General features: G+C 39.6%; 1 protein-coding gene across 1 annotated transcript in view; it reads left to right on the forward strand.

Moving 5' to 3' along the window:
• LOC126284773 (checkpoint protein HUS1-like) overlaps positions 1–22,840 on the forward strand; it is a 30,834-nt gene extending 7,994 nt beyond the window's left edge. The window contains exons 5-6 of the mRNA XM_049983934.1: positions 5,360–5,537; positions 19,743–22,840. Of these exons, the coding sequence (XP_049839891.1) occupies positions 5,360–5,537; positions 19,743–19,933 (369 nt within the window). The 3' untranslated portion in view covers positions 19,934–22,840. The remainder of the gene's footprint in view (positions 1–5,359; positions 5,538–19,742) is intronic.
• The last annotated feature ends 3,221 nt before the right edge of the window (positions 22,841–26,061 follow it).

Here is a 26,061-nt window from a genome sequence, read left to right on the forward strand (position 1 = left end):
CACAAGGAAGTGCCGCCACATACTCCAACACACTCTGTACAAACACATTTCACACACACCGCATTGCCATGACATTACACAACACAGTTAAATCGCTGGTCAAAGCAGACAGGTGGTACTGCAAAGTTTGGTTGACCCCAAATAAGTTGCTGTTGTGTAATATTATTTGGTGTATATGGCACACCTGTGAAAGTTGTTTGCACTGCAAGAGACATCATGAACATGAAACAAATGTGAAAATTCTGTTCTGTTTTTACGTTGTCAGTCTCAGTGAATGCAAGTTGGAGAGTGGGAAACTGAAATACACATTGGTTTTGTATATTGAAAATGTGTGTATTTTAGATCTTTTAACCTCATTAGTGTCTAACAAGATTAGTAATGGTACTGACAACTCTAGCATTGAACTGGCTAATATCAGCTTATTGTCATTAGCCATCCAGTTTGTATTCACAAGTGCCCTTAATATATAGTAACTTGTTCAGCAACTACAGTTTTGATCTGATCTAATATTGTTGCACAACAATTGCACTGAAAACCATTTACAACAAAAACAATTGCTTAAGGAGCTCCAAATACAAGAAACTTCGTGATTTTCTTGAAACTGTGTAGATAAATCTCTTTGTGTATGAAACTACATTTAAACTGCACAAGCTCTGTTGTGTTATTTCTTTTCTTCCCCTTACATTGTGATTGTCATGCAGAACAACACTGGAAAGCTATAGACAAATCTCAATGTACAATCTGTATGCCTGCTCCTCAAACTTGTCAAATCTTGGTAGTATAACTGATTTTTCTTATTCTTAAATGTTGAATATTATATAAAAGTGATCACAACAGAAACTCTGCCATAGTGTTGTGCAAATCCCAGATTAAAATAGTCTGTGGCTAGCAGTTCATGCTTCAGCTGAACCAAATAATGATATTACCAACATTACAAATTATACAAACAGTAAATTTTCTGCATTTTTTCATGTGATATTTAAGCTTAAAACTTAGTATCTGAACATGAAATTTCTTTTATGTGAAGCAATTGCATATCAGAAATGGCATAACTTTTACTTACAGCCAATTGAGGAATATATTTCAAAGTTCTAATTTTATTCTTTACTGCGTTGAAAATTCATTATTCATTTGGACAACTTGTATAATTTTTCATTTAATTGATATTGTAGTATATTTGCCTTTAGCCCTTTACTCAGTATTCTGGTTTCCTAATATGACTGCATTCTTTCTACTTGTGAAGCAACTTTTTGATGTGTTTGTGCTCAATGCTACTGGCAGCAATTTGAAGATTAATGGTGGAGAACTACACAGTTTTATATAAATTTCATTTGCAAGGGAATTCAGTAACATTATTTCAGGAAATTCTAGGAATGAAACTTGATTTAAAGGTCAGCTAGGACACATTTCCCCCATTGTATTTGAATTTTGATAGATTTCATAGTGCAAATAAGTTCATTTTTAATTAATTAGTCAACCTAAATATGGTCACATTGTGATAAAACCGTGTTTTTTTTCCCACACACAATGATTCAGAAACAAATTTCTGTCACATTTGGAAAGAGGTATATTGCTGGCAGTTACATTGTCTTTATTTCATGGTATCCTATTTGTTAGGTAATTGATGAGCAGTTTTCTCGTGGATATTGGATCATGCAAATGACTCTCAGCTACTTATAGACAGGACATTCAGTGTGCAAGTATTTAATTGGCTTTATGAAGATAGGTTAATAAAACAGTTAGTGAAAGCTGAGTGTGAAGAGAACAGCAAACAACTCTGTTCTTGGAACATATGTTGCACCATTGCTGTGTAAAATTGATGTGACATAAAATTACTGGTAATGGCTATATAGAATAGCAATAGGTTTAGGTATGTTCATTTTTGGATATGCTTTTTAAATAAATATCATGCGAAAAGAACCTTTTCTAAGTAGAATCTTTAAGGATTTTTACTGTGCACATCACTCTGGATTTCATAAGTCTCATATCCCGAAGTAGCTGCTGAGCATTTATCATCATTCATGATGGTAAATAACGTGTCGATGTTTACTACATCCACACTATTCCTTAAGTTGATACACTTATCATAAATGATCCTCATAAATCTGAATGTGGCTCTCTGTGGAACACACAAGGTAGTGCTGAATGGTTGGTCCATTAAGTGCTTATTATGACAGGAGAAGGGTTATGGGTTATGATGGCAATTTCTGAAGACTATAAGCTGTGGTGCTTTGTCTGTCATCACTGGCTACAATGCTGTGGCATTCCTTCTTAAAGAGACTTAAGACTCTTGTTGAATGAAGGAAAGTATCAACAATATGTTGAGCTTACCATATCCATAGTGCTAGATAAGAAACACACACAGTCTTGTTCTGCCAAATGGTTAAAAACTTGAGAATGGTCCAGGAAATATGATATGGCTATGCCAAAGCCAAAGCAGCATGTGTAACATAACATATTTACACTAATATCTTTAGCAAGGATTTAATACACAATTAGCATTGTTTTGTGTTTGCCAAAGACAAAAACAGATATATTTATAAGATACAGAAAAATTGGAAACGATATCATTTTTTGTGCTGTATATGACTTTTTTCAAAGTAAAAAATTCTGCTTAAGTACAGCTTTACAGTTGGCACCAGTGTAACTGCTAGATGAATCTTGTATACCATCACATCTTGAGGTGCTCACAGCCATACTGGAAATATTTTATGGGAGAGTGTCTGCTATTTCCCCTGTGTCTCCAGGTAAAAATATACAAAACTAATGAAATCTGACAGTATCTGGTTGCATATTCAGTTATACAAATACCTATTTACTCAAATGAGCTAACAACTACAATTAATTACATCATGGACCTGCACAATTGTTTGAGACTCGTGTAAAGAAGAAACTGTCATATAGATGGTAATATTTGATATAGCGGTGTGGGGCAACAACACATTGTCATCATTAGACACTGTGTTATTAATATCACCCATAACTGAGTCAAGCAAGAAACTGTTAGTGGCCTTTATAAAGAAAACAATGCTCCTTGCACAGGGAAATTAATTTTGGTTCTGCACACAAGAGATGCATTTTACAGTGTGTGCTATTTTTTTATTCATACATTCCATATTTTATGTTGCTCATATCACAAGGAAGAACCTTCAGGGATATGAAATTAATCACAAACATAAAAGAAGCAGTTCTTAGATTTAATAACTAACGTATTGGACTTCTACACTCTGTTTGTTCACACTCATGCTAAAATTATGTATGTTTGAATGAGCTGCTACTTGCTTGGTTACAATAAAAAGCTTCTGTTTCTCCTGTTAGTGTCTTCGGCTTGATACCTCTGACATTTGTCCTACAAATGTTGCTTATGTGTCACGAGAATAGAGAAAAAGCACTGCTTGTAATGGAATTAACATGAATCTTAAATCCTTGAATCTGGATACTCAGACAAGTTTTAGGAGGGCTGGCGACTAAGGTACTTTTCATTTTGTAGTATTTATTTTTTGTGTTCCTCTAGGTCTTGCATTATTAGACGGGATCATGTCAAAGACTTTCACACCAGAACACAGAAACAAATTCTGAACCCTACATAAGAAGGCAAAGTCTACATGCAGATTATTTTCCTGTTTTGTTTTTTATAGTTATGGTCTTCATTGTGAAGAATGGTTTGATGCAATCCTCGATAGTAGTTTATCCTGTGCAAGCCTCATCATCTCTGTATAACTACTGCAGCCTACATCTATTTGAACCTACTTCCTTTAGTCAGGCCTTGACCTTCCTTCATAGTTCAATTGTTACTCTCCTCCTCCCCCCTCCCCCCCCTCCCCCCCCCCCCCCCGCTCCAGAACACACACACACACACACACACACACACACACACACACACACACACACACACACACACACACTCTTTCACTTCACTACCAAAGTGAAGAGAAGATTCCTTGATACCGCAAGAGTTTTATGGATTGTGAATCAAAATACAACCCATGCTCAGTTTATGGTAATGGAACAGCTTTGGTGGAATATAAATAATGCAAGAAGTACAGCTAACAGCTCATCGTGCTGTTGAGTTGTTGACCGGAACATAAGATAAGACTGAGAATGATGTTAAATTTCATACGAAATCTTCCTCAGAGCTCCTGGAAGATTCATGTACATGCATGGTTGTATTGTCTTGACTGACTATATCGTGCTGGCATTGCAGCTCAACTGGGTTCAGGAGCTGTGTCAGATGGAGTGAACAAGGAGAGAATGGAGGTGAGAAATGGAAGGGAGGGTCGGGAAATGATGACTGACAGCTGGGGGGGGGGGGGGGAGGTAGTAGTTGTATGTTGTAGGTCTGTGGCACTGTTGAGCCTGTTCTGGCTTCAGGCAGGAGGAATTGTGCACAGCACATAGTAAAATGGAGGGATGCTTTGGGAAGGGGAGATAGAAGAGAGAGTTTGCAGAGATAAGGTTGTCATTGCAAAATGAGTGAAGCTAGGGTCATGAGGCAGGAGTGAAGGTGGGATGATGATGATGATGATTAGTGTTTTAGGGCGAACAACAATGAGGTTATCAGTGCCCGTTCTCAAAAGAAATTTTGACGAGTGCAGCCAAGATCTGTTAAACAAGGATCAATTTAGAGTCGATTTGTGCGAGAATTGTAAATGCTTGAATTTACAGACTGGACACAGCACATCAATACAGGTAGATAAAACTAAAAATAAAATAGCAGTGTGAAGGTGGGGCATGGGCTAGCAGAGATTGAGGCTAGGAAGCTTATGAGATCAAAGAAGATAAGCTGGTGTTGGGGATAGAAGGATTCAGAGGGCTCTGGTTGTGAAGTAGCCATTATCATCAGGCATCTTGTGCTAAACTGTATGTTCTGCCACTGGCTCATCAACACTGCTATTAGCCACAGTTTGGCAGTGGCCATTCATTTTGATAAACAGCTGGCTGGTGGTCGTGCCCATGTAAAACACTGCAGAAGTTACAACAGTGTATGATGCGACACCCTTTCACAAGTGGCTTTACTTTTGATAGACTAGGATATGTCTGTGACAGGACTGGAGTAAGATGTGCTGAGTGGGTGCATTAGACACGTCTTGTATCCTCATCTTCTACATCTACATGTAATCATAGGCAAGGTGGCAGCATAATACTGCTTTGAGAGGAATGGGAGGGATGGAGAGTAGGAGGAGCAAACAGTCTATCTCCAAACCATTATTCTGAATTATCAGTTCATAATACTCACTAAATATGTAAATAGCAATATAAGCTGTGCTCCAAAGCTAAAATATTGTTGAACTATATTAAGACTGTAATGTTTATGTTACTGCATGATCTTAAGAATATGTCACGTCTTTCTATTTTTCAGGTTAGTATAGATTTCCCAAATTTCAGGATTTTGCGAACAATAGCAGAACGTATGCGTAACATCAACTTGTATTTGGAAGTTGGGGCCAATTCACTGGGAACACTTGTAATTGAAACACGAACGGATATTGTCAGACTAAGAACTCAGTTCAATGATCTCAATATAAACAGCACAGCAAGTAAGTTTATTGAAAATTGTCTGTAAATGCTGAACCACATGTGCTTTATACATCATAAGTTCAATTTCAGCAATGCTTAACTCAGTTAATGTGTAGATGATTGCATGAATTAAACTTCTGGCTTTTACCAAAACTTTCCTACTTCTGAACATATAATTTTTGGGTATTATACTAACTAATCTGCCTGAAATAGTTTTCTGTTTCAAAGTCCATTGAAACACTGGATTTTTATATGACTAATTTAATATTGCCATATGATAATCAAACATGCTATTAAAAATTAAAAAATACTAATCAAGTCATAATTATAATGTGGATGTGTAAGATATACATGTTTCACATAGCTATTGTTTTGATTTTTGCATGTGATTTTTCTCATTTAGTTCATTTAATAAGCATATCTATGTTCTGCAAACCACCTTACTTTGTGTGGCAGAAGGAACTTTGGTAACATTTCCTTTTCCCACCTTGACTGTTCCATTTATAAATGGTGCATGGAAAGAACAATTGTCACTCTAGCTTTGTGTGAGCTCATAATATTATTTTCTCATCATGACCATTTTGCAAGGGATATGAGGGTGTAAGTACTATGTTGTCCAATTCTTAGAATTTCAGCATTAAATCTTTCTGTGGTGCACAATGCCTCTTTTGTATGATTTGTCATTGGAGTTTGTTTAGCACCTTCAAACTCTCCTACACTGAATAAACGAAAGTATGATGGAATACATCACTTTTCTATTAATCCTACTCAGGAAAGCGTTCCAGATTGAATAAGTCAAACAAGTAATTGACAAGCATAATCTATTATGAATGAATTACATTTCCTTAATATTCTCCCTACAAATCTCAGCTCGACTTCCTGTAGTATTTGTTTTATATGTTCAGGCCTTCTTATGTCAGTACAGATAGTTTCTCATATTTATTTTGCGGTAGTTAATATTTCCAGTGATTTGTCGCCTATAGTGTTATTAAACAGTAGTGGATTTCTTCACCTTATTGTGCACAATATATTACATTCATCATTATTTGCCAAGCCCTGCATCAGTCATCAATTCTCTATAGCTTTTCCAGCATTTTTCTACAGTCTTCTGGCATTGCAACCTTCTTACAGACAACAAAGTTGTCCTTGAATAGCCTCATGGGACCTTCAACATATCCACTAGAAAGATCATTAATATAAACTGTGTCCGCCGGGGTTGCCGAGCGGTTCTAGGCGTTACAGTCTGGAACCGCGCGACTACAGTCGCAGGTTCGAATCCTGCCTCGGGCATGGATGTGTGTGATATTCTTAGGTTAGTTAGGTTTAAGTAGTTCTAAGTTCTAGAGGACTGACGGCCTCAGAAGTTAAGTCCCATAGTGCTCAGAGCTATTTGAGCCATTTGAATATAAACTGTAAACAGTAACAGCCTTGTAACACTCTCTTGGGGTACTCCCAGAGTTACTTCTAAATATAATATGACTGCAAGGTGTCTGTTCTTTTGAACATGTCCAAAAGAACAGACACCATACGGAATCTGCAGCTGTGATGCATGTTATGTGTATTAATTTAATTGGATAGATAAAAAATCCACTCATCAATCTGTGGCTAACACACATAAAAGAAGGTTATAATTAAAGAAGCTTTTGGAGCCAGGGCTTCTCCTTCAGGCAGAAGGGTCAAAGGGGAAGGAAGAGGGATGAAGGAAAAGGACTGGAAAGGTCTAGAAAAAAGGGTAGACTTCAGGAACGTCACCCTGAACTGCAGGTAATGGGAGACTTACCAGACAGGATGAGAAGGAAAGATCAAGTGCTGGGGACTGCATTGTATGAGATTTGAAAACCTGAGATCTCAAATGTGGAACACAGGGTAAAATGCAAGACAGTGATTACTGCTTAAACATCATGCTTGAGTTAGTAAGAGTAAAAAGCTAAGTGCATTATACGTAACAGAGGTGGGAAGGGGAGGGGGTGAAAAATAGATGGTTAACACAATGAAAGATGTAGAAAACTAAAACAGAGCGAAGAAAAAAGCAGTTACTGTCAGGAAATGCTGAGACAGAAGAAATTAAGGCCAGGTGGGTGGCGAGAACCAAGGACATGTTATAGCACTAGTTCCCATCTGCGGATTTCTGTGAATCCAGATGGCGCATGTCGTGAAGCAGTCATCGAGGTCACGATTGTCATGTTGTAGAGCAACAGGATATTGCTTGTTGCCAATATACACTCCCTGTGTGTGTGTGTGTGTGTGTGTGTGTGTGTGTGTGTGTGTGTGTGTGGGCGCGCACGTGCGCGTGTCTGTGTGTGTTCTGCTACCACTTGGTGAGACTATTGTTGTCAGCTGCAAAGAGACTTCACGCGAAATTAGATGCAACAGGTGAAAATGTATACCAGACCAGATTAGAACCCAGGATCTCCTGCTTACCAGGTAGTAGCTTTAAGCACTGCACCACCCAGACACAATGTTTCTCACACTTGTGTGGACTATCTCCCCCCCCTCAGTGCCAGCTATCTACAGTCTCTGTCCATGCCCTCCACTTTGAGTTTCCCACATGAGGTTGGAAGTTATTGTGCATCTGCACTGAAGCCGGTGGATTCATCACCCGTCAAGGTGAATTCGTATAATTCGATTCATCTTGATGGGCAATGAATCCACTATCTTCAGTGTGGATGCACAATAACGTTCAACATCCTGTGGGTATCTCAAAGTAGCGAGCATGAGGGACATGTATAGGGCTGTGGATAGGTGGCGCTAAGTGGAATGTGAGTCTGCCGAAAGGCGTGCCAAATAGAGCACACATTTGCAATAAACACTGTGTCCAGGTGGCTCATTGATTAACGCAACTGTATTGTAAGCAGGAGATCCTGGGTTTGATTTCTAGTTCGGCACACAGTTTCACTCATTGCTGCTGATTCCACTGAAGTCCTGCTGCAGCTGACATTAACAGTACCTTTCCTTTTTATCTCCCCCCCTTCACCTTCAATCTGCATAACCTTTAAATGTACTGATTTTATTCCGTTAAGGCTGATATGTTGAATTCTGTCTGTAAGAAACCCCTGAATCCAAACACAATTCTGATCCAATACTTGTTAATCTCATATTGTGTTCCCTAAAAGACAGTGCAGTAATGTGTCGAACGCCCTCCGAAATTCAAGGACACATGGAACCAACGTAGATCTCGTGGGTGAACAGAGTGAACTGGGATTCAAAAGATCTTTGTTTGCAGAATCTGTGTTGGTTTTAATAGATGAGAGTTTAAACTCTTCAAAAACTTCAAAATCTGTGTTAGCGTTAGATGTGTTCCATAATTCTAGAACAAATTGACGACTATGATACGGGCCTGAGCATTATGTGGGTGAAGATGGGAATGACCTGAACTTCTTTCTGGTCATTATGTGCTCTTAATTCCTTCAGTGACCTACAGTAAACTACTCTTGGTAGAGGAACAAGTACTTTTGCATTATGTCTGTAGAAGTAAGTGTCCCTTCTGTTCCAGAAGTCTATCACTGCTGAGCCATTTTAGTTCGATTTCTGTTTTGCTAGGCTTATCCCAATATATATGCCAATTTGGCATTCATGTTGTTGTTGAACAGAGGAGCAGTATTACATTTTTTTAGCAGTGAAACAAATTCAAAAAACCAAATTTGGTGTTTCATCCTTCTCTCTTTCTTCTGTTTTTGTGCCAATATGGTCACCGAGTGGCTGTATAAATGATTTTAATCCACTTACAGATTTTAGATAAGACTGAAACTTCTGAAGAGTTTTAGTCATATAATTTGGCAAAATTTTTCTTTAAAATTAATTGAATGTGTAGTGGTTGGCGTCCTTTGTTTGTTGTCCTCGGTGCTGACGTACTGGCTAAAAAAATAGGAGGTGGAAGTACAGTACTGTCTTCTGTAAATTATGTAGCCGACAGATGCACAATTGCATTTCACAGTCTTTCACTTTTCACAACCACCCAATAATGCACAGTTATATATGGCCACTGCACTATTGTTCTAACTTCCTATAAGCTTCACTAATAGTTAGTAGGCAAGCCATCCACATAATGCTACAATAGTTTACTGTTGAACATCTGCGAGCAGTAAAAGCCTAACCACAAAGTTCACAGTTATTGAAGAATAGAAAGGTACATATGGAGCAGACACTGTCGCTGCTTTAACACACGGCCTGATTAGGTAACACTTACTACACTGTTAAGTTGATGCATTGTTGCCGCTCTAACGAACACTGGTTCCTTGTCTGAAACTCGGCCGTGGACTGACTGTCTCGTGATCAAAAATCGGGCCCTTATATATTGTCACAATAATAGGTACTGAACTTACACATTGTTTGAAGTTAAATTAACAGAAATTACAATTAAAACTTACTTCACACGATTAACTGTGTACATCAAAAAATTGATTCTTTTTAACAGTTTCTTTTACTACTGGGGTTGTGACGAATTATTGTTTTAAATCATGAAATTAACTTATATAGTTACGTAAACAATACTTTTGACACAGCTGTTAATTACTTTGGAATTAATTGTAGGCTGGCTTTGCTAACATGTTTACAAAAAGAGCTGAATAGATACTTTTAAGATTACTAGTATTTCGTATTCCAAATGTTTATAAGTAGTATGGAATTTATTTGTTTATGCATCAACAATAGAATTTAAGTAATGAAACAATTATTGATTTCACCCTATAATGAAAGATATTAACTAGGCATAGTCAAAATAAATTAGAAAATCAATTACATACATAAAATGAGGGTAAGGAATGAAAGAGGAAGCCGCCTGGTAGAATTTTGCACAGAGCATAACTTAATCATAGGCTAACACTTGGTTCAAGAATCAAGAAAGAAGGCTGTATACGTGGAGACACTGGGAGGTTTCAGGTAGATTATGTAATGATAAGACAGAGATTTAGGAACCAGTTTTTAAATTGTAAGACATTTTCAGAGACAGATGTGGACTCTGACCACAATCTATTGGTTATGAACTGTAGATTAAAACTGAAGAAATTGCAAAAAGGTGGGAATTTAAGAAGATGAGACCTGGATACATGAAAGAACCAGAGGTTGTAGAGAGTTTCACAGAGTGCATTAGGGAACCAATGTTTCTAGAATTTGTAGACTTACAGAAAGCTTTTGACAATGTTGACTGGAATAATCTGTTTCAAATTCTGAAGGTGGCAGGAGTAAAATACAGGGAGCGAAAGGCTATTTACAATTTGTACAGAAATCAGATGGCAGTTACAAGAGTCGAGGGACATGAAAGGGAAGCAGTGGTTGGGAAGGGAGTGAGACAGGGTTGTAGCCTCTCCCCGATGCTATTAACTCTGTATATTGAGCAAGCAGTAAAGGAAACAAAAGAAATGAAATGAAAACTTTGAGGTTTGCCAGTGGCATTGTAATTCTGTCAGAGATAGCAAAGGACTTCAAAGAGCAGTTGAACGGAATGGACAGTGTCTTGAAAGGAGGATATAAGATGAACATCAACAAAAGCAAAACGGGGATAATGGAATGTAGTCGAATTAAGTCGGGTGATGCTGAGGGAATTAGATTAGGAAATGAGACAAAGTAGTAAAGGAGTTTCGCTATTTGGGGAGCAAAATAACTGATAATGGTCGAAGTAGGAAGGAAATAAAATGTAGAGTGACAATGGCAAGGAAAGCGTTTCTGAAGAAGAGAAATTTGTTAACATCGAGTATAGATTTAAGTGTCAGGAAGTCATTTCTGAAAGTATTTGTATGGAGTGTAGCCATGTATGGAAGTGAAACATGGACGATAAATAGTTTGGACAAGAAGAGAATAGAAGCTTTCGAAATGTGGTGTTACAGAAGAATGCTGAAGATTAGATGGGTAGATCACATAATTAATGAGGAAGTATTGAATCAGAAGGGGGATAAGAGAAGTTTGTGGCACAAATTGACTAGAAGAAGGGATCGGTTGGTAGGACATGTTATGAGGCATCAAGGGATCACCAATTTAGTATTGGAGGGCAGTGTGGAGAGTAAAAACCATAGAGGGAGACCAAGAGATGAATACATTAAGCAGATTCAGAAGGATGTAGGTTGCAGTACGCACTGGGAGATGGAGCATGCACAGGATAGAGTAGCATGGAGAGCTGCATAGAAACAGTCTCAGGACTGAAGACCATAACAACAACAGCTGTGAAAAGTGTAGTTACTAGCTATTTTACAGCTGATGCATTTCAGGCCATACATCACCTCATACCACATATAGCTAATGTATCTCAATTGTTTATATTCCATAGCGCTTGCAGCATATTATAAGTCAGCAAGTGACATTTATAAGGAGTGTCCAGCATCACTGGAGAGTGATATTAATTTTTATTTCTTTACATTTTCACTATGTATCTGTTTCAGCTAAACTGTTGTTATCAGGCGACCTGTGTCACAATGTCAGTTACATTATTTTCATTATATATATTTGTGTTACATTAGGACATGGTACATGGATTGCTACTTACATGTATATTGTCTAGATGGATTGACATACATATAACATTGTTGGCAACAGTATTTTGACTGCTCTGTGTATGTTGAATTAAGGTAGTAATTAATTTCTTATGACAATAACTTGACTGTTTTGGGGCTATGATGTTGAATGTTTACATAGTACAGTGTGTTTCACAACGTTTTGACATTCTAAAATTTGAATAATATGCTCAATAAACAAGATACAGCAATGGCGGCACCATCTATAAGTAGCACAGAGTGTCAAGTTTCATCCCATATACAGGGCAGTAATCATTTCATATTGGTTGAAGCAACTTTGTGATGGAGTGCTGTTTCCACTATGACAAATCTATTGTGCATTTTCAGCATGTCTCTCTTAAGCATTTCAAGATTCACCTATGATATCCAATTCCTGCTCGGAGAACATTGTTGAAGAGGATGAGAAACTTCCATGCAACTACCAGTGTATGGAATCAAAATCAAACAGTCTTTGGAAAACCATATGACCTCCAGAGTGCATTGAACATGTGTGTAGCAGTTTACAGGCAAACTCTCACCATTTGTTACCAGAACTTTCTCAAATGGCTGGCCAAGTAGCTATCAGCAGTTAAAAGATAGAATTCGCAATGAGATTTCCAGAATCCCTCCAGCAGTTATGAAAGATGTGTTCAAAAACTGAGTGAAATGCCTCTAGTGTTGTCTAGCTGTGAATGGTCATCATTGTTCCAATATAGTGTTTATAAGTAAATGTGGGTAAATGTTGTTCTTTGTGAAAATGTTCAGCTTTGTTTTGCAACTAGTTTGCATATTATTCAAATTTGAAATCGACAAAACTTTGTGAAACATCCTGTATACGCACTGTTACACAGATGATATGTACATTATTTAGTTGTGTATATATATCTGTGGTTGCTGTATGCAGTAGTAGTAGTAGTAGTAGCAGCAGCAGTAGCAGTCTGTGTTTATAGCAATTGTAGATGCTATTAATTTTTGTGTGTTTATTGGGTAAGAAATTTTTTTACTTGTATGCTTTTGTTAATTTTTCTTTTCAATAATACTGTTGCCGATGATATTATATGTATGTTAATCCGTCTAGACAATATGTATCATAAGTATCAATCCACGTTCAGTGTTCTACAATAACATTTATATATAGTGAAAATAATGTCACCCACATCATACCGCAGGTCACTCAATAATGGCAATTTAGCCTAAACAGATATTTAGTAAAAGTGGAAGGAAATGAAAATTAATATCATACAGCAGCGAATCTGGACATTCCTTATAAATATGTCATACTTAAATTTATTTTAACGTTGAAAGAAGTGCCATGCTTCCTTCCACTCTTAAGATCTCTCTTGCATTTCTCTTTTTCGTACACTGCTGATCCAAGCTTAAGCACTGCCACTCCAGCGATGGTAACTTCAAATCCAGCAATGTTTCTTCTGAATACACCTCAAGCTGAAATGTGTATTACTTTGTGAAACTGAAATGTTGTAGAAATACTATTCTAGATTTATTAACTTGCAACCATTATTTATATACGTACCACATGGTATTAATGATGATGTAAATAAAATAGAAAGAAACTTCCACATGGGAAAAATATATTAAAAACAAAGATCCCAAGACTTACCAAGCGGGAAAGCGCCGGCAGACAGGCACATGAACAAAACACACAAACACACACACAGAATTACGAGCTTTCGCAACTGGCAGTTGCTTCGTCAGGAAAGATGGAAGGAGAGGGAAAAATGAAAGGATGTGGGTTTTAAGGGAGAGGGTAAGGAGTCATTCCAATCCCGGGAGCGGAAAGACTTCCCTTAGGGGGAAAAAAGGGACAGGTGTACACTCGCACACACACACCCACACACATATCCATCCGCACATACACAGACACAAGCAGACATATTTAAAGGCAAAGAGTAAGGGCAGAGATGTCAGTCGAGGCGGAAGTACAGAGGCAAAGAAGTTGTTGAAAGACAGGTGAGGTATGAGCGGCGGCAACTTGAAATTAGCGGAGGTTGAGGCCTGGCGGATATCGAGAAGAGAGGATATACTGAAGGGCGAGTTCCCATCTCCGGAGTTCGGATAGGTTGGTGTTGGTGGGAAGTATCCAGATAACTCGGACGGTGTAACACTGTGCCAAGATGTGCTGGCCGTGCATCAAGGCATGTTTAGCCACAGGGTGATCCTCATTACCAACAAACACTGCACTGTCTGCCTGTGTCCATTCATGCGAATGGACAGTTTGTTGCTGGTCATTCCCACATAGAAAGCATCACAGTGCAGGCAGGTCAGTTGGTAAATCACGTGGGTGCTTTCACATGTGGCTCTCCCTTTGATCGTGTACACCTTCCGGGTTACAGGACTGGAGTAGGTGGTGGTGGGAGGGTGCATAGGACAGGTTTTACACCGGGGGCGGTTGCAAGGGTAGGAGCCAGAGGGTAGGGAAGGTGGTTTGGGGATTTCATAGGGATGAACCAAGAGGTTACGAAGGTTAGGTGGACGGCGGAAAGACACTCTTGGTGGAGTGGGGAGGATTTCATGAAGGATGGATCTCATTTCGGGGCAGGATTTTAGGAAGTCGTATCCCTGCTGGAGAGCCACATTCAAGGTCTGATCCAGTCCCGGGAAGTATTCTGTCACAAGTGGGGCACTTTTGGGGTTCTTCTGTGAGAGGTTCTGGGTTTGAGGGGATGAGGAAGTGGCTCTGGTTATCTGCTTCTGTGCCAGGTTGGGAGGGTAGTTGCGGGATGCGAAAGCTGTTTTCAGGTTGTTGGTGTAATGGTCGAGGGATTCAGGACTGGAGCAGATTCGTTTGCCACGAAGGCCTAGGCTGTAGGGAAGGGACCGTTTGATATGGAATGGGTGGCAGCTGTCATAATGGAGGTACTGTTGCTTGTTGGTGGGTTTGATGTGGACGGATGTGTGCAGCTGGCCATTGGACAGATGGAGGTCAACGTCTAGGAAAGTGGCATGGGATTTGGAGTAGGACCAGGTGAATCTGATGGAACCAAAGGAGTTGAGGTTGGAGAGGAAATTCTGGAGTTGTTCTTCACTGTGAGTCCAGATCATGAAGATGTCATCAATAAATCTGTACCAAACTTTGCGTTGGCAGGCTTGGGTAACCAAGAAGGCTTCCTCTAAGCGACCCATCAATAGGTTGGCATACGAGGGGGCCATCCTGGTACCCATGGCTGTTCCCTTTAATTGTTGGTATGTCTGGCCTTCAAAAGTGAAGAAGTTATGGGTCAGGATGAAGCTGGCTAAGGTGACGAGGAAAGAGGTTTTAGGTAGGGTGGCAGGTGATCGGCGTGAAAGGAAGTGCTCCATTGCAGCGAGGCCCTGGACGTGCGGGATATTCGTGTATAGGGAAGTGGCATCAATGGTTACAAGGATGGTTTCCGGGGGTAACAGACTGGGTACGGATTCCAGGCGTTCGAGAAAGTGGTTGGTGTCTTTGATGAAGGATGGGAGACTGCATGTAATGGGTTGAAGGTGTTGATCTACGTAGGCAGAGATACGTTCTGTGGGGGCTTGGTAACCAGCTACAATGGGGCGGCCAGGATGTTTGGGTTTGTGAATTTTAGGAAGTAGGTAGAAGGTAGGGGTGCGAGGTGTCGGTGGGGTGAGGAGTTTGATGGAGTCAGGTGAAAGGTTTTGTAGGGGGCCTAAGGTTCTGAGGATTCCTTGAAGCTCCGCCTGGACATCAGGAATGGGATTATGTATGTAGAGTTGTCTGAAAGCTGACGCAGTCCCTCAGCCACATACTCCCAACGATCAAGTACCACGGTCGTGGAACCCTTGTCAGCCGGAAGAATGATGATGGATCGGTCAGCTTTCAGATCACGGATAGCCTGGGATTCGGCTGTGGTGATGTTGGGAGTAGGATTAAGGTTTTTCAAGAAAGATTGAGAGGCAAGGCTGGAAGTGAGAAATTCCTGGAAGGTTTGGAGAGGGTGATTTTGAGGAAGAGGAGGTGGGTCCCGCTGTGATGGAGGACGGAACTCACACATCCGTCCACATCAAACCCACCAACAAGCAACAGTACCTCCATTATGACAGCTGCCACCCATTCCATATCAAACGGTCCCTTCCCTACAGCCTAGGCCTTCGTGGCAAACGAATCTGCTCCAGTCCTGAATCCCTCGACCATTACACCAACAACCTGAAAACAGCTTTCGCATCCCGCAACTACCCTCCCAACCTGGCACAGAAGCAGATAACCAGAGCCACTTCCTCATCCCCTCAAACCCAGAACCTCTCACAGAAGAACCCCAAAAGTGCCCCACTTGTGACAGAATACTTCCCGGGACTGGATCAGACCTTGAATGTGGCTCTCCAGCAGGGATACGACTTCCTAAAATCCTGCCCCGAAATGAGATCCATCCTTCATGAAATCCTCCCCACTCCACCAAGAGTGTCTTTCCGCCGTCCACCTAACCTTCGTAACCTCTTGGTTCATCCCTATGAAATCCCCAAACCACCTTCCCTACCCTCTGGCTCCTACCCTTGCAACCGCCCCCGGTGTAAAACCTGTCCTATGCACCCTCCCACCACCACCTACTCCAGTCCTGTAACCCGGAAGGTGTACACGATCAAAGGGAGAGCCACATGTGAAAGCACCCACGTGATTTACCAACTGACCTGCCTGCACTGTGACGCTTTCTATGTGGGAATGACCAGCAACAAACTGTCCATTCGCATGAATGGACACAGGCAGACAGTGTTTGTTGGTAATGAGGATCACCCTGTGGCTAAACATGCCTTGATGCACGGCCAGCACATCTTGGCACAGTGTTACACCGTCCGAGTTATCTGGATACTTCCCACCAACACCAACCTATCCGAACTCCGGAGATGGGAACTCACCCTTCAGTATATCCTCTCTTCTCGATATCCGCCAGGCCTCAACCTCCGCTAATTTCAAGTTGCCGCCGCTCATACCTCACCTGTCTTTCAACAACTTCTTTGCCTCTGTACTTCCGCCTCGACTGACATCTCTGCCCTTACTCTTTGCCTTTAAATATGTCTGCTTGTGTCTGTGTATGTGCGGATGGATATGTGTGTGGGTGTGTGTGTGCGAGTGTACACCTGTCCCTTTTTTTCCCCTAAGGGAAGTCTTTCCGCTCCCGGGATTGGAATGTCTCCTTACCCTCTCCCTTAAAACCCACATCCTTTCATTTTTCCCTCCCCTTCCCTCTTTCCTGACGAAGCAACTGCCAGTTGCGAAAGCTCGTAATTCTGTGTGTGTGTGTTTGTGTGTTTTGTTCATGTGCCTGTCTGCCGGCGCTTTCCCGCTTGGTAAGTCTTGGAATCTTTGTTTTTAATATATTTTTCCCACATGGTATTAAGTGCCATATTATGTGTTCTTATTAGAAATAAGCTTTTGATAGTGTCATTTTTAACGACACTGAAATACTCGCACAAATTTACTTTATTGTAATGAGCAGTTTCTCAGTAAGTTGAAAATTTTTGTCCTGCCTTGTCAGAGTAGCTGACACTAGTTGCTTCAAGAAGTGTAAGCTATCTGGAGTCATTTATGGTATTTCTGTTTGCATTGAGAGAGTTAATGAGAAACCACAATGAAACTATGTTTGATATTTGTAGCGCTGAACAGGTGCTCCAAGTAATTATGGTTTTTCAGTTTTCGGAGCTTTAAATAATGATAAAACACAGTGTGAGGGCGGTCTGAAAAGTGCTCAGCCCAATAGCGTTAATGACAATTTATGCTTTTAAAGAAGTTTTACTTTTCCATATAAACTTCTGCAATATTAATATGTTTCATCCAGTGGTGATCCAATGCCATTGCCCCTTCTCTGTTGTGTTTCTCCAGAAGAGCTGCAAAGTACCCATCCACAGCGACAGTAGCTTCTTGACTGGAGGAAAAGTGCTGACCAGCAAGTAATTTATTCAGTTTTGAGACTGAGGGAGCCAAATCTGCAGAATAGAGTGGATGTCCCAGCACTTCATAATGCACATCCCTCAGATTCCCCATTGCCAAGACACTTTTTTGTATGGAATATGACTATTTTGTACCTTTTTGAAGATAGTCAACCAACAAAATTCCTTTCGCATGCCAAAACACTGATTCCAACATCTTTCCCATCGGTGGGACTGTCCTTGGGTTCTCTGGAGATGAATAACCAGCTTCTGTCCACTACATAGACCACTGTTTGGATTTGGGTGTGGAGTGGTAAATTCATGTTTCATCCACTGTCACATATCAATGCAAAAAATCACTTCTGTCCCTTTTTTTTATCGTCACATCAAGCACTTTTTGGAAAGTGTTGTGAATGCATTTGTGATCAGCAGTGAGAACATGTCACCCATCGTGCGCAAAGCTTTCTGGTGTCCTTGGCAATTTCACTCACTTTAATATGCTGACCTTCCAAAATCATATCATGCACTTTGTCGATGATTTCTGCTGTGCTTGCACTTTTTGACTTTTCAGACATCCTTCACTTGGATCATGTTGTAGGCTTTCATGACCATGTTTAAACTTAGTTGCCCATTTCTCCATGATGAAGATTGATTAATTAATTCTTCTTGTATGAAGAATTTAATTGCTGCACAATATTCAGTTTTTTTTTCCATTTTCAACACCATGGGTGTCACAACTGTTTCAGATGACTTGCTACAGTCAACTGCTGCCTGAAATTAATTGCATCTGTATATAGCATCTACTAACATATGTACCAATGTAAGGGGAAGATGCACACAAGTGGTGCTGCAATCTCTGGGCAAGGCAGAGAACTTTTCGAACAGCTAATGTAACATCCTCTTTTGAACAGTTCATGATAGCAACTCAAGCAGAATGTGATTCGTGATGTGTTGTTGCCTGCTGTATCATTCCATTGTAAACATTAGTGTTGCACAGATAAGCATCACATCATGCATATTTTATTGTGATGTATTGTATCACACATCACTGGTATCCACACCTTAGGGTTTAAACTATGTGATATAGCTTACTTTTAACTTTGATTTGACTCCTAGTGGGATCCACTGTGGTTGCCAGAGCCATAAAGTGTCATTGTGTTGGTAAGTATCGTAGTTCCTGTGTCTGAGTGGAATTCCATTTTATAGCTGTTGATGATCAGCTTGACTACTAGTTTAGCTGACTCCATTTACTGGCAGGAGTGGTGTGATGGCGTAAAACAGTGGTGCTGATACAATGTAGTTATGCATTTGTATGTGTGTGTTTCCTTTTTAGTCTATTAACTCTGGATATTGTACAAATTCTTAAGAATGACTTCATTCTTGTTTGCAAGAGTGTCAACCACTCTAATGTAAGTTGAGTTACTTTTCTTTTTCCATGATTTGTATTCTGTACAAGTGTATCACAATATCCAAATCCTCAACCAGCCATTCTTATGTAGGTATGCTGTGATTTTCCTGAATTACTTGAAATGAATAACAGGGTAGTCCATTAAACAGGACATCAATTTGTTCCCCCAGCTCCTACAACACTCCATTTATAGTGACATAATCCTCAGTGAAATAGTGGACTCTATCCATAATTCTTTCCTTTCTCTCCCTTCATAAAAATGATGTTCCATTTATTACAACGAAGCAGGCTTCTCTTTGTGTGTGTGTGTGTGTGTGTGTGTGTGTGTGTGTGTGTGTGTGTTTTAGCTTAAACTAATATCTATTTTATTCACCTGACAATGAAGGTTCAATTATTTTTTCAGGCTTTCATAATTTCAATGAGTTTTTCTCTTACAGAATTAAATGTAATTACTCTCATTGTTCCAGATGCATTGCCTGATCCAGAAAAGATTCGATCAGTGAGAGTGGATGTCCGAAAATTTGTACAAGTTCTGGCTAGTGAACAGTTGCACCCAAACAAAATGCAGTGTGATATAGCTGATGGCCGCTTGTTGCACCTCTTAGTCATACATGAGGATGTGACTTTGCATTACTTTTTGTCACATTATGACAGCTGAGATATGGAAGTAACGCTTCTTTCTTCCTCAAGTAGTGCGGGAGGAAGGGGGGGGGGGGGGGACAGAGAGAGAGAGAGAGAGAGAGAGAGAGAGAGAGAGAGAGAGAGAGAGAGAGAGAGAGAGCTGTTGGATCACACATCTATCAGAGTCATGATTATGGTGGATGGACTACTGTGGGATAGTAACTTACTGATGTGTGAAAATGCATTTCCTAATCATCTACACAGAAAAGTTTGTCTGCCTGTGGGCAGTAATTGACATGTACAGAAAGAATGTTTGAGCGCATGCTGCTCACGCTAGAAGTGATGGTGTAACACAAATATATTGTTCCTGAGAGAACATGATTGTGAAATTGATTGTACTGAAATATTTCTATTGTAGTGGCATAACAGTATCGATTACCTTGTTCTATATTACCATTTACTACTACTACTACTGTCAAGGAGAACATGAAGTTTGTTATACAGTTTATATTATTCACTGGTGTCAGCTTTATTATCAAGCATACAAGTTTTCCCTAACCATATAACAAAATTTTTGTTTATATGTGCATATACGTAGCATATACGTATCAGCATATGCTGATACATATAGCTTCTTAGTAATTTATTATTGATTCTGTATTATCTTTATTAAAGGTGTTGTCTTGCTAAGTTTGTGGTTATTGTGCTCATTGAGTAGAAAATCAACAATATCAGGAATACACATACTGGATTCTGTTGGTACCATTCCAAGCTAAGTTACAAATAAAATGCACTATACAGGGTGTCTCACCTAACTTTGCCACCTCAAATATCTTTGGAACAACAATAGCTATTCAAAGACGGTTTTCACCAGCATGCACGTACGACAGAGACTTACGAAACCAAATACTATGCAAAATTTTAAAACGTAAACAAATACTGTTTTCAACAAAAACTTGTGTATTTTTTAAATGGACACCAACTATTATTTCATATACAGTTAATAGGATGAAAAATCAAAAAATAATGGCATTGGTTGCACTGTAATACATCAGTCACATCCAGAAAAATTGCAAAGCGAAGTTGATGCTTGAAATAAATAAAGCGCACAGCTAGCGCACGTCCTGAGATTCAAGCATACACCTCTCGCTGTAGGTAATTGTGATTTGGTTGACATACTATGTCAGTAGAGTGTTAATGTATGCTGGGGTATTGTATGACAACACATCATTAACCCATATTTCATTTATGGCTCTCCTAAAGGGGGATAGTTTAGCTCCTACTTGAGCTGGTCCACCTCTTATAATGTATCTAATAATGTGGTATCAGAATGATGGATGTCCTGCACATAATGTTTATTGTTGCAAAATCACAACTAGAGGTATAATTAGTGGTAACACACTTGGTTTCACATTTTTAAACCTCATAAGTTCTGAAATGTGTGGCTTGTAAAGGATAGCAATGGCGTCACACATTCTGACGTAATGCATCGCATGTAGCACTGTGCTCAGTGAAGTGTACACATGAGTCTCAGGACATGCGCTAGCTGTGCACTTCATTTATTTCAAGTGTCAACTTTGCTTCACAATTTTTCGGGATGTAATTGACATATTGCGATGCAACCAACACCATTATTTTCGTGATTTTTCATGCTATTGATTGCATGTGAAATAATTGTAGGCGTCCATTTAAAATACACATGTTTGTGTTGAAAATAGTATTTGTGTACATTTTAAAATTTCGCGTAGTATTTGGTTTCCTAAGCCCATGCCGTACATTCATGCTTGTGAAAACTTTTTTGAATGTCTATTGTTGTTCCAGAGATATTTGGGGTGGCAGAGTTAGGTGAGACACCCTGTGTAATGAACATTCATCATCATCATCATCATCATTATTATTATTATTATTATTATTATTATTATTATTATTATTATTATTATTATTGTAGCAGTTTGACTATTGCAGGTGCAGCAACTACATTTGCGATTGAGTGCCGAGTAGAATTGTAAAACTACCGTAGGCATAAGCAAGCATACACTATGGTGATTTTCCAGTATCTTTGGTCAGTTACAGTTGTACCCACGTCACCTGTATGTTAGGTGTGTTGCATATCTGTCGGGCGTTACGTCATAATGACCACTTCCTTTCCATATGTGATCAGTGCCTTACTAGATTCCCGTAGAAACAGGAAGCGGTGAATCTTCTGGAAACTGAGTGAACATATATAAAGGGTCATGGAATGTACAGAACATTTTTCTTCTACATAGTTATCCTTTGAGAGCTACTTAAAAGTAAACATTATTTATAGCAAAACTGAAGCTCTCAACATTCAATGCAGGTTTTATTCAAGAATGGTTGATTTGTGACCAGTAATGGTGGGATGTTGTGAAAATATAGAAAATAAATAAATAAATGGCATGTGACAAGGGCCTCCCGTCAGTAGACCGCTCACCTGGTGCAAGTCTTTCGATTTGATGCCACTTCGGCGACTTGAGTGTCGATGGGGATGAAATGATGATGATTAAGACAACATGACATCCAGTCCCTGAGCGGAGAAAATCTCCGACCCAGCCGGGAATCGAACCCAGGCCCTTTCGATTGACAGTCTGTCGCACTGACCACTCAGGTACCGGGGGCGGACAATATAGAAAATGATACAGATTTATCATATTGCTCTAAAAAATACAATTTCCTTCACAAAAAGGTAAAATAAATTAAAAATGCTAAACAAAATGTATCAACTATTGCTTTAATACTTCATCAAAGTTATATAAAACATGTTTCTGTTATTCATAAACAACTTTCGCATTTATCTTGTCTTTGATCATGATGAAAAACATTCTGTTGAGTAAAAAATAACAACAGTAATTGTATTTTTTGTGTGTGTATATTCAAACTGTACTTCCATCAAAAGTAAATGCTTTGCTTACATAAAAGCTCAAAATTTGAGTGATCACCTAACTTTTATTTCTTACAAAATGCAAGTGAATGATATGCGGCTCTAATTATGTCAAACAAAAACAAAACAAAAAAATCATTGGCTTGCAGTTTCTCTCTTAAACACTGAGGTGACAAAGGTCATGAGATAGCCATAGGCACATATATAGATGGTGGTAGCGTAACTTACACAAAGTATAAAAGGCCAGTGCATTGGCAGTGCTGTCATTTGCACCCAGGTGATTCTTGTGAAAAGGTGTCCGACATGATAATGGCCGCACAATGGAAATCAACGGACTTTGAAGGTGGAATCGTAGTTGGATCTAGGAGCACAGAAACTCACTATTCATGGATCCACAATGTCAAGTGTGCTGAGAATACCAAATTTCAGGCATTACCTCTCACTGCATACAACACAGTGGCCAATGGCCTTCACTTAACGACCGAGAGCAGCAGTGTCTGCATAGAATTAATAGTGCTGACAGACAAGCAACTTTGTGTGAAATAACCGCAGAAATAAATGTGGGACATACGACAAATGTATCCATTAAGGCAGCGTAGCGAAATTTGGCGTTAATGGGCTGTTCCAGCTGATGACTAAAGGGAGTGCCTTCGCTAACAGCAGATCATCAGCAGTGCCTCACCTGGGCGCATAAACATATTAGTTGGACCCTAGATGACTGGAAAACCATGACCTGACATCCCAGGAATCATGAAGCCATGTACCCAAGTTATTATCAAGGCTCCATGCAAGCTGATGATAGCTCCATAGTGGAGTGGATGGTGTCGACATGAAATGTACTGGGTCCTCTGGTCCAACCGAAGCAATCATCGACTGGAAATGGTTATGTTTGGCTACTTGAAGACCATTTGCAGCCACATTTGGACTTCATGTTACCAAACAGGTTAGCAGGCCACAGTTTTTTGCAGTTAGTTTGAGGAATGTTCTAGGCAATTCGAGCAAATCATTTGGCCACACACATCGCCCGATATGAACCCCATTGAAGAAAGGGCATAATCAAGAGGTCAATTTGTGCACATGTCCAAAAGAACAGACACCATGCAGTCTTAATAATTGATTCTCCTCAATGGGCGTGATCTTCAGTGCAGATGCACAATATTGTTTGACCTCTGGCAGGAATCTAGAAATTAGCAAGTACGAAGGATGTGAACAGAGACTGCGGATAGGTGGTAATGGGGGTTAGTTGGGTAGTGTGCCAAGACATCAATGCATTTGTGATAAACACTGTGTCTGGATGGCACAGTGGATATGCAACTGCCTGTTAGGTAGGAGATCCTGGTTTTGAGTCCTGGTCTGGCACACATTTTCATTCATTGCCGGTGATTCCATATAAAAGTCCCGGTGCAGGCGATATCATCAGTTCCTTCCCTTTCCTTTCTCCCCCTGCCCCCTTCCACCTTCAGTTTACATAATACTATTGAGTTGTGTTGCTTTGAACTAGAACTTGGAGTACTACATCAATGCCCATTGAGTGCAAATTTCAAATGAAGGTTTAATAGTCACAATTTATCACACTTGTCAATTATGTGTGGACCATCATGGATTAAAATGTTTAAACATTCCTCATCAGAACTAATAGGTCTTTTTGAATGCGAATAATCATTTATATCATAATGACTCTTCTTGAAATCGGACATGGTGGCACTCGCCCCATAAATGTTTCAAGCTGGCTTTGCCCACTAAACCCAAACAGAACAGCACTTCACAAGTGTTAGGGCTTTGGCACTTGATGCACCATTTTCCAACATTTAAACAACACTAGAACTTTAAAGAAAATAACTACTGAGAAATGCACTCATAGCAGCCTTTGCATAAAAATACAAAAACAATAAAAATAAAAAAATTTACAGACCTGTGCAATGGTAGTTTCTTTACGTAAATTTTAACTGTGATGATAAATCACATTTGTAAACGTTCCTTGGATTGTGTGTTGAGTGAGCTGTGGCCACATCGTTGTTGTTACTGCATTGTTCATGGAAGATATTGTGCATGGAAACTCACTTTCCTTTTATCAGTCCTCTGACTGTTACGAAACAGCCTGTCCCAAATCATACTGTCCCTCCTCCTCCTCCTCCTCCTCCTCCTCCTCCTACTACTACTACTACTACTACTACTACTACTACTACTACTCACCAATGTTTTCTCAATGTCCCTCTCCCCAGCAACCTCCTCGTTTCTTATCTTATCAGCGTACCTCGTTTTCATCATCCTTCTGCAGCTCCACATTGCAAATGCTTCAGTTCTCTTCTTTTCCAGTTTTCCCACAGTCTGTGACTCACTTCCATACAATGATGTGCTCCTGATGTTCATTGTCAGAAAGGCCAATTTTGGACGCTAGCAGGTTTCTTTTGGCCAGCAGTGCTCTGTTTTATCTGTGCTAGTTTGCTTTTTATGCCACACTTGCTTTGACCACTATGTATCATTTTGCTTCTGAGGTAGCAGAATTCCTTCACTTAGTCTAATTTTTGGGCACCAATTTTGATGTTGAGTTTATCATTAACCTGATTTCTGCTACTTATTACTTTCTCTTTCTTCATTTGCTCTCAACCTGTAACTTGTTTTTATTACATTGTTCATTCCCTTCAACAAATCCTGTAATTCTTCCTCACTTACACAGAGGATAGCAAAAGAGAATCTTATCATTGATATCATACTCTTTCTAATCCAAGCATTTCCTTGTTGGTTTTTAATTTATATTTTTTCCACTTCGTTCTTGTACATGTTGTATACTGCTCACCTTTTGCTAAAACTTACATTTATTTTACTGACAATATTGAATTTCTTGCACATTTTACGTTGCTGAACGCATCCTATGAACATGTCTTGATTTTTCTTAAGTCAGCTTCGATTGTCAAGTACAGCACACAACAGTCCCTTCTTATAGTCTAACTGTTCATCATCAAACAGATCCCCAGTTTTCTTTTCCATTTTTCTGTATGTTAGTCTTTTCACCAACTTTGATGTATGGCCTCTTAAGCTGATAGTGCAGTAGTTGCTGCCCATATCTGTTCTTGCTATCCTCAGAATTAGATGGATGATATTTTTCTGAAAATCAGGCTTAAAAATTCCACAAACCAACTTGAGTAGTCACCTGGCTGCCACTTCCATCAAAGGTTTTACAAATTTCGAAGGAATGTTAAATTATACCCTCCACCTAACTTATCGCAAGTTGTCCAAAAGCACTGATTCTAGTACTGGATCCGTTT

The sequence above is a fragment of the Schistocerca gregaria genome, chromosome 8, assembly GCF_023897955.1.
Source record: "Schistocerca gregaria isolate iqSchGreg1 chromosome 8, iqSchGreg1.2, whole genome shotgun sequence".
Classification (NCBI taxonomy): domain Eukaryota; kingdom Metazoa; phylum Arthropoda; class Insecta; order Orthoptera; family Acrididae; genus Schistocerca; species Schistocerca gregaria.